Here is a 16,128-nt window from a genome sequence, read left to right on the forward strand (position 1 = left end):
CAACCCTATCAAACAACCCTACTTGAGACTTTCTTCCATATTTTAACACTATGTTTTGTTTTAAAATGTATATCTCCATTACGCATTCATGATTAAAAAACAACAACTCACAAACTGGGAAGAGAAAGTTTCTCAACTTGAAAAGAGCATCTACAGCTAGCATCACGTTTACTAATGAAAGCCTGGAGTAACAGCACTAAGATGGCAACGTCAGAGACTCCAGCTTCTGTTGCCCCACGAAGAACAATTAGACAGCTGTCCACACACAAAAATAGGTCTAGGAGAGTTCAGTAGTTCACTCAAGAATCTTTAGCCACAGAGTGGAGAGAAAACCCACAAAAACCCTGAGAATAACTGAACAAATGGATAGGGAGAATAGTTTCATTTCGCCTGCATCATGTCATCCCCCAGGCCAGCATGGTTCGGTGCCAGGAGGGAACTCGCCAGCCTGAGAGACTTGCCCTTGCTGCGGAAGGAACAACAGGGTAAGTGCCAATTTTCTCTAACCTTTCAGGCCACTGTACAAATGGCCTGCTTTGGTTTCACTATGCCCACTCCACTGGCATAGATGAAAAATCTAGTGACAGCAAAGAACAAAGAAGAAGAGCAGGAACTGCTAGTGCAGTCATTTGTCAGAAGCTATCATGATTTCCCATGTCCTGCTCTGCAGAAGACCCCACCAGACCTCACAGCTGCTGAGGAAACCAGTAGCCAGCACAGCTACTGTGAACACCCTGCTGGTTTTGCTGCTGATAGTTCCACAGGTTTTCACACTTGAAGATTCTAGCATCCTGAGCCCTGCCTTACCACACTCCACACTCACTAGAGCTGCCCAGAGTTGTGCTACCACCCTGTCACGGGATCTACTCCAGCAGCCAACACTGGTGTATGTGGCTGCGCTTGTGCACAGTAGCAGCCCAGTTCCCTGCAGCTGTTCAGTGAGTGCTCAGTATCAGGGTGGCTGCCTGAAGGTCCAAACCATGCACCTTTGGAGAGATAACAAACCCAACCTCCCTTGTAATCTGCTCCAACCCAGCCCCTCCTAAATAGGACCTGCCCTTGTTTCCAACAAGTCCTACAGTCCACTTCTTCTCAAGACACATATTGCTAGGGGACTTGACAGGTCAGAACCTGTCCCTCCTACCTGCTAGTACATGACACCAAGCTTGGACAACAATCTTTCTGGCCAGTTCAAGCCTCCACCAGAAACATTAACTTCGTTTCACAGGTAAACCAGCCTCACAAGCATGTGAGGTATGTGCCAAGGATCTGGGATCCAGGTGGGAGTGCAGGTGGGGCTGCTTTAGGTCTAACTGTAATGAGACATGCACAGGTATAGTTGTTTAGAAAAACAATACAAGGGCCATTAAGAGAGGAGGCCCTGTATTTTTGTGCTGGCCTCTTCTTCCTGCTTTCCTTCCCTCTGCCATTTCCCGCTCTGCAGGCCAAGAGAGTCATCTTCTAGGGCAAGTCTGCCAGACACTCCCCCGAGCTGGGCATGAGCTGGTTCCTGGATCCTTCCCTTAGGAGGAGTTGTGTGTGTGTGTGTGTGTGTGTGTGTGTATGTGTGTGTGTCGGGGTGGGGGGGGGGCCGGGGGGGAGTAGGCAGGTGATGGATGAAGGATAGCCTTTTCACAAATGGTGTTGCAGCAAATAGACACCCATAGGGAAAAAAAAGAACCTCGACCTACAGTTCACACCTCACACAAAAATTAGAACAAGATGGATCATATACTTAAATGTACAACATAAACCTATATAATATTTAGAGAAATAGAAGAAAATCTTTGGGGCCTAGGGCTATGAGAAGAGTTTTTGGACTTGGGCACAAAAAGCCCAACCCATAAAAGGAAGAATTGATAAATTGGCTTCATTAATTTAAAAAAATGTTTGCACTGCTAAGGACTCTCATAAAGGAAAAGACAAGCTTCTCACTGTGACTATAAAAGAATAATAAGAGGAAGACTTATGGTGATAGAACAGTTCTATCTTCATTGTGGTGGTAGTTACACAAATCTATATATGTGATAAAATTTTATAAGCAACACACACACAAATGAGTGCAGATAAAACTATTGGAATCTGAATAAGCTCTGTGGATAGTACCAATGTGAAATATCTGCTCTGAATTGTGCTATAGTTATATAAGACATTACTTTTGGGAGAAACAGAATGAAGTATACATGACATGGGACCTACATGGATATACTTTTGACAACTTTCTGTTTATCATTTTTTCAATATTAAAAATAAATAACAATTTAGTTTTAAAAGGAATGAATACCTACCCGCCGATTTGTGAAGACAGAATAACATTCTTTTACTAGGATTGCTTTGATCATGTCTGGATCCGTGATCGCCAACACAGGCTGCCGACCATCATAGAACCTTGTTGGGAAAAAAGAGCTGATTAAAATGAACAAGACAGCCCAGTTGGTGTGACTCAGTGGTTGAGCATCAACCTCTGAATCATGAGGTCACGGTTCAATTCCTGGTCAGGACACATGCCCGGATTGCGGACTCGATACCTAGTAGGGTGCGTGCAGGAGGCAGCCGATCAATGATTCTCATCATTGATGTTTCTATTTCTTTCACCCTTTCCCTTCCTCCCTAAAATCAATGAAGATATATTTTAAACAATAAAGTGAACAAGCCAGTTTCTGCAGCTGGAGCCACTCCTGGAGGTCTAGACTTTCATTCTGATGCTACATAATCCACATTCCTAGAGACCATTGTTAGAAATAACAGAACATTTAAATTCAGGTGGTGTTTTTTTATTGTTTTTAAAGTATTACATATGTCTCCTTTCTCCCTGAGTGACCCCCCCACCACCACTCCCACCCTCGAGGGCAAGTCTCCACTGCCCCAGTGTCTGTGTCCATTGGTTATGCTAATATGCATGCATACAAGTCCTTTGGTTGATCTCTAATACCCCCTCATTGTTGTTTTGATTTGCATCTCTTGGATAATTAGTGACTTTGAGCATATTTTCATATGTCTCTTGGCCTTCTGTATGTCCTCTTTCGAAAAGTGTCTATTTCGGTCCTTTGCCCATTTTTTGATTGGATTGTTTATCTTCCTTTTGTTAAGTTATATGAGTTCTCTGTAAATTTTGGAGATTAAACACTTATCGGAGATAACATTGGCAAATATGTTCTGCCATGCAGTGGGCTTTCTTGTTGTTTTGTTGATGGTTTCTTTTGCTGTGTAGAAGCTTTTTATTTTGATGTAGTCCTATTTGATTATTTTCTCCTTAGTTTCCATTGCCCTAAGAGCTATATTGGTAAAGTTATTGCTATAACATATATCTGATATTTTGCTGCCTATAGAGTCTTCTAAGATTTTTTCTGGTTTCCCATCTACATTTAAGTCCTTTAGCCATTTTGAGTTTGTTTTTGTGTATGGTGTAGATTAGTGATCTAGTTTCATTTTTTTTTGCATGTAACTGACCAAATTTCCCAGCACCATTTGTCAAGAAAGGGTGTTGGATTTTATCAAATGCTTTTTCTGCATCAATTGATATGACTATGTGGTTTTTATCTCTCAATTTGTTTATGTGATGTATCACGTTTATTGATTTGCAAATATTGTACCATCCTGCATCCCCAGTATAAATCCTACTTGGTCATGGTGTATGATCTTTCTGATGTACTGCTGGATTCGATTTGCTAGAATTTTGTTGAGGATTTTGGCATCTATATTCATGAAAGATATTGGCCTGTAATTCTCTTTCATTGTGTTATCTTATCTGGTTTTGGTATTAGGGTGATGATGGCTTCAGAGAAGGAGCTTGGAAGTGTTCCTTCCTCTTGAATTTTCTGGAATAGTCTGAGGAGGATAGGTTTTAGTTCTTCCTTGAATGTTTGATAAAACTCCCCTGTGAAGCCGTCTGGCCCCGGGCTTTTGTTTGCTGGGAGCTTTTTGATGACTGCTTCAATTTCTTCCATAGTTATCAGCCTATTGAGATTTTTGAATCTTCCTGAGTGAGTTTTGGAAGATTGTATTTTTCTAGGAATGTGTCCATTTCCTCCAGGTTGTGTAGTTTGTTAGAATAGAGTTGTTCATAGTATTTTTAAAAAAATCCTTTGTATTTCTGTGGGGTCTGTTATTTCACCTCTTTCATTTCTGATTTTGTTTATTTGGGTCCTCTCTCTTTGCTTCTTGGTGAGCCTGGCTAGAGGTTCATCAATCTTGTTTATCCTTTCAAAGAACCAGCTCTTGGTTTTGTTGATCTTTTGTATTGTTTTTTTGGTCTCCATGTCATTCATTTCTGCTCTGATCTTTATTATGTCCTTCCTTCTGCTCACTGTGGGCTTTTCTTGTTGCTCTCTTTCTAATTCTTTGAGTTGTTGAGTTAGATGATTTATTAGCATTTTTTCTTGTTTTTTGAGGTAGGCCTGTAGAGCTATAAACTTCCCTCTCAGGACTGCTTTCATTGTGTCCCATAGGTTTTAGATTGTTGTGTTTTTATTGTCATTAGTCTCCAGGATGTTTTCAATTTCTTCTTTAATCTTGTTGCTCACCCAATCATTGTTTAATAGCATGCTATTCAGCTTCCAAGTGTTTGAATTTTTTGGAATGTTTTTATTTATTTATTAGAAATAGTTTATTTCTAATATTATGCGATTGTGGTCTGAGAAAATGCTTGATGTGATTTCAATCTTTTTGAATTTGGGGAGACTTTGCTTGTGACCCAGTATGTGGTCTATTTTTGAAAATGTCCCATGTGCACTTGAGAAGAACGTATATTCCGTGGCTTCGGGGTGAAATGCTCTGAAGATGTCAATTAGGTCCATTTGATCTAATGTGTCATTTAGAATTGCTGTTTCTTTGCTGATTTTTTGTCTAGAGGATTTATCCAGTGATGTCAGTGGTGTATTAAAGTCTCCTACTATGATGGTATTGTTGTCGATCTCTCCCTTGATATCTTCCAGGAGTTTTGTTATATATTTGGGTGCTCCTGCATTGGGTGCACATATGTTTACCAGAGTTATATCTTCTTGTTGAATTGCTCCCTTTAGTATTATGTAGTGGCCTTCCTTATCTCTTGTTATGGCCTTTACTTTGAGGTCTATTATATCAGATATAAGTATCGCAACCCCAGCTTTTTTCTCATTTCCATTTTCCTGAAAAATGTTTTTCTATCCCTTCACTCTCAGTCTGTGTGAATCCTTTGGTCTGAGGTGGGTCTCTTCTAGACAGCAAATATATGGGTCATGTTTTCTTATCCATTCAGCTACCCTATGTCTTTTGATTGGTGCATTTAATCCACTTACATTTAATGTTATTATTGACAAGTACATGTTTGTTGTCATATTTTTCCTTAGTGTTTGTGTTTCTTTTGCCTTTCTCTTTCTTCTTTTTACAGCAGTTCCTTTAGCATCTCTTGCATTGCTGGCTGGGTAGTGATAAACTCTCTTAGCCCTTTTTTGTCTGTGAAGCTCCTGATTCCACCTTCAATTTTGAATGATAGCCTTGCTGGGTATAGTATTCTTGGATTCAGACCCTTGCTTTGCATCACTTTGTATATTTCATTCCATTTCCTTCTGGCCTGGTGTGTTTCTGTTGAGAAATCAGTTGATATTCTAATAGGAGATCCCTTGTAGGTAACTTTCTGTCTCTTTCTGGCAGCCTTTAAGATTCTTACTTTGTCGTTAGTGTTCGCCAATTTAATTATGATGTGTCTTGGTGTCGGTCTTTTGAGGTTCAACTTGTTTGGGACTCTATGTACTTCTTGGACTTGCATAGTTTTTTTCTTGCCAATATCAGGGAAGTTTTCTGTCATTATTTCTTCAAACAGGTTTTCTATTCCTTCTTCTCTCCCTCTCCTTCTGGTATCCCTATTATTCTAATATTGTTTCATTTTGTGTTGTCCCAAAGCTCCCTTAGGCTCTCCTCTTGCTTTTTAAGCCTTCTTTCCAGTTGCTGCTGTGTTTGTGTGTTTTTTCCTACCTTGTCTTCTAACTCACTGATGCGGTCCTCAGCCTCTTCTAGTCTACTGTTTAAGCCTTCCAATGTGTTCTTTATTGCAGCTATGTCATTCTTCATATCTTGGTTTCTTTTCATGTTGGTGACATTCTCATTCAGCTCCTTATAGTTCTCATTGAGTTGTGTGTATTTGTCATTGAGTTGTGTATTTGTCATCCATCCGTTTAAACATTCTTATAACCATTACTCTGAATTCTTTCTCTGTTAAGCTGCTAGCGTCAATTTCATTTAACTCCCTTTCTGGTGATTCCTCTTTTTCTTTCCTTTGGGAGTTGCTTTTTTGTCTCCCCATGTTTTCCTGTAATGTTTTAATTATAGATCCAATTGCTTTGCTACCCAGGTTCTTTTGGTGATGGTGCTACTGGTGAAATCTCTCAGTTCTCCTGGGCTTGGTAATCTAGTGTAGCTCTCTACTTGAGCTCTTTGGGTTCTCTTGATGTAGGCCTGCAAGCTTGAGAGGCACAACTGCGGTGTCTAGAAGTCAGCAGCCGTGGAGGGGAGTATCCCAATTTTTGCTGCCTTGCACCCTTAATTGAAATCACATGTGCCCAGTGGGGACTCTCAGTGGCACTAAGGAACTGTCTGTCGGGGTGATGTGGCTCAGGGGGCCTGCACTCTGGAAAGGTATGACTGTGATGCCCAGAGTTCTGTAGTTATGGGGTGGGCAGACTCAGCTTTCACTGCTGCCCCTGTGGTGGATAGGCACTTACTCCCAGTGGCGGCTCACAGGAGCACCCGCCGTAAGTTTGCCAGCGAGGCACACTTGAAGCACTCTGAAGGGCCCTGGCAGTGTAGTCATGTAATTGAGGTGCCTAGCTTCTAAAGATTTCTCTTTAGGGCAGATCCTAAGGCCTCAGGGACTATTCAGATTCCATGGTGTTATTCAGGTTGGGATCTGGGTGTGGCTATATTGGTTGCCTGGAGACTGGAGGGAGGGGCTATCTCTCAGGAGAAAATGGTGACTGGGCTTAGCTATGACTCATCACCAGACTCGCTTCCACCTATCCTGGACCGTCCGCTGCCTACTCTCCCCAGATTCCACAACCCCACCCCTTCTTCTGCACCTCAGCCACAGGTAAGTGTCTGTATCCGAAAGGTTCTATGAACTAGGTTCAGTGGAGAAAGGCGCAGGCCCCAGCACGAGGAGGGACCGCGTCTCTGCAATTTCCTCTCTTGCCAGCCCTGTGCGGTTGGGCAGCTCTTCAGGGCTGCCTTTGAGCTCAGATCCCAAATCCAGACTCCAAGGTCTAAAATCCCCTACCTCCCGCAGTCCCATGGACCCTTTTTTTTTTTTTTTTTTTCCAGTCAGAGGCTTTGCCTGTCCTCAGGGACGTGGCTTGGCGCTCTGTAGTTTCTCCCTGACCTTCTGGGCACAGAGGTCCGGCAGATTCTACTGCCTAGATCTTTGATTTTACCTTTATCGGGGGGATCTCTGCCCTTCCCAGCTGCAAACTGTCTCACTAGCTGCGCCTCCTTCGCCAATTCGGGCTGGATTCCACTCGTTTCAGCTGCTCCCTCTATTTGCTCCAGGACAAGGATCAGCACACATCTGTCTATTCTGCCGCCATTTTGTCCTCCTCTCCTAGCACCATTTGTTGAAGAGACTGTCTTGACTCCATTGTATGCTCTTGCCTCCTTTGTCAAATATTAATTGAGCATAATGGGTTGGGTCAATTACTGGGTTCTCTGTTCTGTCCCGTTGGTCTATATGTCTGTTCTTGTGCCAGTACCAGGCAGTTCTGAGAACAGTGGCTTTGCAATACAGCTTGATATCTGGTATTGTGATCCCTTCTTCTTTCTCAGGATTGCTGTGGCTATTCGGGGTCTCTTTTTATTCAGATGAATTTTTGGAGAGTTTGTTCTAGGTCTTTGAAATATACCATTGGTATTTTAATGGGGATTGCATTGAATCTGTAATTGCTTTGGGTAGTATGGACATTTTAATGATGTTGATTCTACCAATCCATGAATATGGTATGTTCTTCCATTTGTTTATGTCTTCCTCTATCTCTTTTTTTCAATGTCCTGTAGTTTTCCGAGTACAAGTCTTTTACCTCAGTTAAGTTTATTCTTAGGTATCTTAATTTTTTTGGTATAATAGTAACTGAGATTGTTTTTTTAGTTTCTCTTTCTGTGAGTTCATTATTGGTGTATAAAAAAGCCATAGAATTCTAGGTGTTAATTTTGTATCCTGCTACATTGCCGAATTCCTTTATTCAGGTAGTGTTTATGTGGGAATTTCCTATACCAGTCTTTATAATTTTTGTATGTTTCAAATATTTCATTATCCAAAAGAAAGTTAGGTTAGTAAATAGATGAAGGCCAGTAAATTATCTGAGTGGGAACAGCCACTGCAACTGGCCAAGACCACTTTGCAAAATCCTACATCTTTTCAAAGTCAGTAGAATAGAATAGATAAAGCAATACTTATATAAACTAAACCTCTATTGAGAAGTCTTGGCTTAAACATTTTTTAAAACCCAAACTCCATATGCATGGAGGAAGTAAAAACAAAGCTGAGCAGATACGGTTTTCCATTCTGTTTACCTAGACCCACGGCCCTTTTTCAAAAGGATATAACAAATGCAAATTTAAAATGAAGAATTTTGGATTTTTAATTAATAGTCAATCATATGGGTAAGGGATTATGATAGACATTTATGAGGATAGTTTAGAAGGGTCTGCCCTGGCCAGGTGGCTCAGTTGGTTGGCCTGGTGACTTATATCCTCAGGTTAGGGATTTTTTTTAAGTTTGAAAAAAGAAAGGTCTGAAATAATGCATTTCATTCAATTAAAGGAGACCTAAGGGAAGAAAAATAAAGAAGAGGGGAATAATGAGACACTGGACAGAAAGTGACACCAGGAGTCCCGAGGCCATCAAAGTCAGGAGAGTATGATAACCTGCAATTCCCCATCTTGATTCAGAATGCAGACCTGGACACCTGGTGACATCTGGGGTCCTGGTAGGACAAGCCTCCAAAAGCTTTACAGTAGGTGGCTTTATCCCAAGAGTCTCTGGGCTGAGATTGTCCTGCATGCCATGGGGCCCCCAATCAAAACCACAAGTCAATCCAAAGGGATTTTCCCGAATACTCACCCCCACATGTTTCCATACTTTTTAAAACAGTCCATGTCAAAAGTTCCAAAACCCTGTAAGGAGAAACAAAATTAGATTATTAACCTAAATGTACTGAACTCTACTTCTAACTGGGACCAATATTACTCACATCCCTTGAAATTAGGCTTACTGTCTTACACGGGCAGATAGAAGGAAGCTCTTATTCAGATGTGTCTTGGGGAACAGAGAGAAAATGGAGATGTTTGAAACACAGAATTGGAAATCACTCTTGAATTTTCTCCAAGTAGTGTTGACACTCGACTTACCCTTATCTATGATACTTAGTAACTCCTTATCTTTTTAAAGGGTTTTTGTTGTGAATTTGTTATCTCTAAAATCTCATAACCCCAGAATTATTACCTCCATAGACACTCCAGAAGTGAAGCTGAGGGAGAGTAAGGGTGACTTGCACTCTCTTTGACCTCCTGGTCAAGCATCCTTTTCATTTATCTCATGAGTCTTAGCAGAATTAGGAAGTTTAAGACACCAGTGACCACTTTTAGTCTAGCAGATTTAGTCTAGATGTCTAAGGCATCTTTGTTGAGTGAGAAGTGAGTGAGTGAGTGAATGAATGACCAAGTGACTCATTTTCCAGTTTTCTACCTCAACACAGAAAAGATTGGTAAATGTCACCACTCCAGAAGGACAGAGCAAATTAAAACACTTTCTCTGTGTTTTCACTTCTATAATTAAAAACACACATCTTCATGTTGCTAAGTTTCAGATATTTGATATTTTAATTATGCAAAGGAAGGCCCCAGAAATGTGGGTCTTGGGTACATCCATAAGGAGCTGATCTGGGGAAGGTAGATAGGAAATTATTGGCTTTTTAGTAGGGAAAGTTCTTAGACTAATAAAGGCATTAAGACCTCACCTGGGAGAATGAGCATTTGAAAATCAAGCCTCTCTCTTTCAGGAAAGAAAATCTGAGGCAGAGAGCAGCCTTCACAGAAGACTCTACCCGCTGGCCTAATAAACATGAGCTCATAACTTTCCGTCTCAGGGTCAGGCCCTGGGTAAAGCATTAGGGCTGCATTAATCACAAAGGCTCTGCCAAAATTAACAGTCCATGTGTCACCTAGGACATTCCATTCAGTTAATTTTTTAAAGTATATTTTTATTGATTTCAGAGAGGAAGAGAGAGGGAGAGATAGAAACATCAATGATGAGAATCATTGATTGGCTGCCTCCTGCATGCTCCCTACTGGGGATAAAGCCCACAACCCAGGCTTGTGCCCTTGACCAGAATCGAACCCGGGACACTTCAGTCCACAGGCCAATGCTCTATCCACTAAGCCAAACAGCTAGGGCCATTAAGTTAATTTAATTTTAAAATAATTTTGTCAAATCATTTCCTTTCTAATAATACTATCTAATAAAGAGGGAATATGCTAATTGACTGCCACATCCTCAAACATGGAGGCGTCCACAGCCACAAGATGGCAGCGCCCAGTCCCCTCAGCCCCGCCCTTGTGCCTGCCTCCAGAGTCCCCCAGTCCCCTCAGCCCCCCAGCCGCCCAGAGTCGGCCCAAGGCACAGGCAAGCCTTCAATGGTGGCTGCCCAGCCGCCCAGGGCCACCTGAAACTCAGGTAACCAGGGCTGGCCAAGACTTGCGCTACTGGCAGTGGCAGCAGCAGAGGTGTGATGTGGGTGTCACCTTCCCCTGATAGCCAGGTCGCCTCCCGCCCCTGAGGGCTCCCAGACTGTGAGAGGGGGCAGGCTGAGCTGAGGGACCCCCCCTTCCAGTGCATGAATTTTAATGCATCGGGCCTCTAGTTTCATATAAGTCTGCTTTTGGTTTAGTTTTTAAAAAAAACACAAAAAAAAACAACAACCCACACAATTCACTTAGAGGTTAAATATCTGAAGTCGAGGGACAAACACCATCTTCTCTCAGTTATATCCACTCCCTCTCAGACTCAGCCACAGGGTGCCTCCTTTGAGGGCAGAGAAGTAAAGCAGAAAGCTCTTCTTCCATCTCTCAAATCCCCAAAGACGTCATGGGGAGCAAAGGGTAAGTTAGAACCATGAAAATAATTGCAGGGATTTATCAGTTTTTTAGAGAATTCAAGTATTTATGTGCATATTACTGATTGTGACTACTTGGGCTCCTAATACACTGAAGTTTCAAAGCTACTCAAGAGGAATCAAGAAAAGGCTACCTAGAGTGTATCCTATGAACAGGGAAGTCTGACTCTAGCACATCCGACTTCATGGGGCACGACCAGGCATCCCTTCATGCTTTTCTCCTAATCCTAAGTATGATTATGTCTTCCTGGAATCTGCACCTCACAGAAAGAAAATGCTCCTCATGATGCTCACAAGTTGGGACAAGGCGTGTGCTGAATCAGCTGAGAGCTCTGCTGCCCCACTGAGCCAACCCCTGAGGCTCCTGACAGCTGACACTGAGCCTGGGGTAAACATGGCCCTGCACAGGGCGGGGCCTTTGATGCTCTTTCTGGAAACTTCCTCCTGAGCAAGGCCCTTTTACTAGGGAACTCAGCTGCGATTTGGAACCATAATAAACAAAAGAGGAAGCCCAAACAGCACTCACTTTACGGTAGGCCAGGGCAGTTCCCACAAAAGGTAGGGGTGTCGGCCCAGGAATTCCCAGCTTCTTAAAAATTCCATGTGTATAAGTCCCATATCTGTAAAGTGAAAGAGAAAGCCAGGTTACAGGGATTATGGATTAGGTCCTGGGGTTGGAACAGTCACAGTCTCAGAACTGGAACAGCCAAGGTAGGGAATGAACATGTAGGTGGTAAGTAGTAACAACAACTCCCACAGCAATAATTAACATGGCAAATCAATTAAACCCATTTCTGCTTCTGAACTTTCAACATGTTACATGAACTCTCAAGTGAGGTCAAGCAATTGAGTGAATGTGTCAGCAACATTGGTCCTACCTAGTGATCTGGTCTAGTGTCTAAACTCACCTGGTTCCATATCAAGGCAGAAGGTGGGCTAAATGAACTTTTCTTTCCAGCTTCCTCTTTTTGGTAGAGAAATGCTGCTTTTGGTGCAAATAAAGGGGCTAACATGAAAGCCAATCATTTTTATTGCACTTACATTGTGTTGCCAACAGAGGGCATTGTCTACTCTACAGCTCATGGTACAGCTGCTGTACCAGCGTCTGCTAAGACCACAATGTGGTTTAGTCAGTGGTGCCAGTATCTAGTGGCAGACCCAGATCACACAGTATGACTCTGATTGTGTCCCTATCCCCAGGCTTCAAGCTGATGAGATGCCTACACTGTTGTCCTCTTAATGATCTCCTGCGAGTCCAGGACCAGGAGTATCTGGGAGAAATATTCTCCCAACCCATCTAGACTGCTACCTGGATGCCTCTCTTGTCATCACTGGCTCACAATCTCACTTACTCACCTGCACTGTGACATTAAAATAACTGGCTGGGAAGGTGTATTTAAAACATATGTACAATCTATGTTATAGAAGTATATATTTGTACAATGGACTCATATTCCTGATATTATTCTAGAAGTATGAGGTTAATTACACACCTTTGCAGCCAAAAATTCTGAATCAACAGCACTTTTTTTTTTTATCCTTCAGAGAGAACATGCTAGAAAGAGTGTTATCTCACTAAAAAAATCTAGGATTAAATAGAATGAAATGAAAGACTATCAATTAATTTTAAAATGTCATCAGACAGTAAATATGTTGCCACAATAAATTCTATTTAAATATTTATTTCATAGAATTAAAACAAAGTATATATTTTCTCTATTCATGCCATCATGATTTCCTACTTTCAATGAAAGTGAAATTGAGATAGAGAGCAAATGGGACATGGAGGGGGCCTTCTCCACCCACATGTCCAAAATGACTCCTCCCCCAACCTGTTTCATGACGCAGGAATCTCATGCTTGAAAGGAATTCCTCTGCTAGATGGCTTGATTCATCCCCCTGCACTGTAACTTAATGGGGAAAATATTTAAATCAAAATTGCCTTTTTAGCTCATGCCTGTGCAGGCAGTTAGCAGATTTCATATTGGGAGAAATAAATCTCTATAATGATGCCAACCCTCCCCAAAGAATATAAGAAAAAGGTGAAAGAAAAGAATATATTTTCAAGATTTCTACTTAGTTTCTTCTGCTCTAATGTTTTCTCACTTAGGGGTAACAGTTCTGCCTTTTACAGAGTGTGGGAACGAAGTCTTAGGAGGAGAGTGTCAGGGGAGAGACAGAATAGAGGAGAGAGCTAATGTGAAGAGAAGGTGGGACAATCGCCAGGCCACCCCCCACCCCAAAGTCTGGGGTGCACTCTAGTGCATGGTGCTAATTATACCAGGCAGTGGGAGGGAGGAAGCAGGTACAAACCTAGTTACACAAGGGCCATTCCTTGCACACATCTCTAGCAGCAGACACAGAACTGGAAAGGTGAAGATCATGAGACAGAATCCCAGGCCACTCCCTCCTCCCTCCAGGATCCCTGGAGCTGGGAAAGGGGCAAGGACCCACTGCACCAAAGTCAGCTGTTTTTAATCTGCCTCTGCTAAATTCGGGTTAATTACCTAGGCCTACCCAAGCTGTCAGTCAATCAGAAAATCACCCCCAGGAGCAAGTAATGTCAGCAAACCCTCCAGATTACAGAAGCTGGGAGTTGGGTGAACATGAGATGTCTCTCCTTCAATAGATCAGGGTAAGATCCGTAATACCTCCTTTGGTGTTTGTGCACCCAACACTTAAGCAATTACCCCTCTGTTAACTGTTGTGTCTCCAAAATAGATAAGGGGAAGGGAGTTCTGATGAGCTCCCCAAGTCCAAGATTACAGAGGCTATGAGCCTGGACTGTAACTCACAGATAGAGGAGCACCAGGCTGGTAGTCAGGAGAACCCAGGTTTCCACCGAAAAGCTTGGAATCAGGTCCATGGCCACTTTCCTTCCAAGATTTTCTCCTCTTGAGTTTTCCTTGTATCTGTGTGTGTCTTCTTAGCAGGTCTCTATGTTGAGAGTTTCCCTTCCCAATTCATGGATATTCAGTGAGACTGAATGTTTATATATACTGGGAGAGTAGGTGGGGCTTGAGCTTCAGCCAATAGGACCATCTGTGCACAAACTGGTATGACCTCTCCACTTTGACAGTTGGCAAAGCATCATGGACACTCCCACTTTAATCTCCCTTGAGTTCATATTCTGTGGGAAATCAATAAACAACTCACTCCATTTTATTGGTAAACCCAAAGGTTACAGAAACTCAAATAAAGCCACTGGCATTATATCTTTCAACTGCCCTTGACTCCATGGCTGCCTGCACTAGAAAAAATACTTGAAATCTTTTAAACAAGCTAGGTCTATATATCTTAACCCATGAAGTTTCCTTTGCCAAGAAATGTCTCTGTGCACCTAGAAGGCTCCTACTCATCCTTCAAAATTCAGCTCAGACAGAACCCCTTCTATTGGAGTCTTTCCTAAACAACCTCCCTGAACAGATACAACCTCTTCTTTCTCTGGGCAGCTTCTATTCTTTGCAGACAATTTTATTATTGTCCTAGTAACATATCCCACCATTCTTTTAGCATTGTTTCTGGCACAAGCCGGTTTGGCTAAGTGGTTAGAGCATCAGCATGCAGAATAAGGGTCTCCGGTCAATTCTGGGTTGGATTCTGGTCAAGGGCACGTGCCTCAGTTGCAGGCTTGAGCCCTAGCCCCAATTGGGGTGTGGGCAAGAAGCAACTAATGGATGTGTCTCTCTCACATTGATGTTTCTCTTTCTGTGTCCTTCCCCTCCCTTCCATTTCCTCTAAAAATCAATGGAAAAAAATATCCTCCAGGTGAGGATTAACAACAACAAAGACAAACAAACAAAAAACTAATTGTTTCTGTAAATTATGACTTGTAAATTCACATGTAGCTACATAAACAGTCTGTTTGCTTAAAGGATTCTAGGAGGAAAAGAAGCCTTGAGGCATTTCAGTTCCAGATTTGCTCACCTTGGACCCTAAAATCAGGATAACAAAAACCAGACCATCACTTGACTGGCTCCAAGGTGGTTATTGAGAAGACTGTGCTGACTCCCTCAACAGAGAGCCCACAACTCAGTCCTAGTCTCCCACTGCAAACGTCCCTCTGGGCAGCATGCATTGCACAAGGACTGCAGAAACACGGCATGTGTTTTTCTCTGAGGCAAAGGGGGTTAGAGAAGATGGCTCCCTTGTTTTCTGACTAGTGGGGGATTTTCTAATGGTCTGTGAAGAGCTGGTAGGTATAGGGCTGCAATAGCAGTCAGTGTCAATCAGAAAATCAGTGTCCTGTGACCTTTCTGCCACATTCTTGATGCAAGAAATCCAAATACTGAGAGTCTGGAAATTCTACCAGCTCATTATCATCCCTTACCAGGGGTGGGCAAACTTTTTGACTCGAGGGCTACAATGGGTTCTTAAACTGGACCGGAGGGCCAGAACAAAAGCATGGATGGAGTGTTTGTGTGAACTAATATAAATTCAAAGTAAAGGAGCGGAGGGGAGAGCAAGAGAACAGGATAGAACAGCCGGATCCGGCCCGCGGGCCGTAGTTTGCCCACGGCTGCCTTAGACGCATGTTCTGTGTCTGCTTGGCTGGAGAAATCATGGATTGTGTCCAAAGGAAACCTTAAATGTCCTTAAAACTCAAAGAAACAGGAGACATTTAAGCTGTTTGTGCACTTCCTTCTCTCTTTATCCTTTCTTACTTTCAGCCCTTCTGCAGAAAGTGATACTCATCTGTCACCAATTCTTTAGGTCCTTCTGGCCAGAAATTCTCCAGGGTTGCATAAAACTGGATTGAGTGGGTATATGTCTCATTGGTAAAATGCAGAAAGTCCCAACTATCTCACCCACATCCCTTTATTTATTTGGAAGCTTGTTATGAAGTCTGAAATTTCTACCATCACAGTTTGTCATCTCTGGGTTAAGGTTTTCTCCCAGAGGTACCTTTTAAATTCCATAGCTCCCACTGGAAAGTGCAATGCCGGAATACATTTACTCATGTATGCATTGATTTAAGGCTAAGTGCATGAAT

At 42.3% G+C, this 16,128-nt stretch overlaps 1 protein-coding gene across 1 annotated transcript in view; it reads right to left on the reverse strand.

Moving 5' to 3' along the window:
- Positions 1-14,106, reverse strand: part of LOC308254340 (cytochrome P450 3A12-like) — a 38,270-nt gene extending 24,164 nt beyond the window's left edge. Inside the window, exons 1-4 of the mRNA XM_080680317.1 lie at positions 13,931-14,106; positions 11,662-11,755; positions 9,086-9,138; positions 2,289-2,388 (exon numbers count right to left, since the gene is read on the reverse strand). Of these exons, the coding sequence (XP_080536443.1) occupies positions 2,289-2,388; positions 9,086-9,138; positions 11,662-11,755; positions 13,931-14,001 (318 nt within the window). The 5' untranslated portion in view covers positions 14,002-14,106. The remainder of the gene's footprint in view (positions 1-2,288; positions 2,389-9,085; positions 9,139-11,661; positions 11,756-13,930) is intronic.
- Between the last annotated feature and the right edge of the window lie 2,022 nt (positions 14,107-16,128).

Source organism: Plecotus auritus, assembly GCF_963455305.1.
Source record: "Plecotus auritus genome assembly, chromosome: 7".
Lineage (NCBI taxonomy): Eukaryota > Metazoa > Chordata > Mammalia > Chiroptera > Vespertilionidae > Plecotus > Plecotus auritus.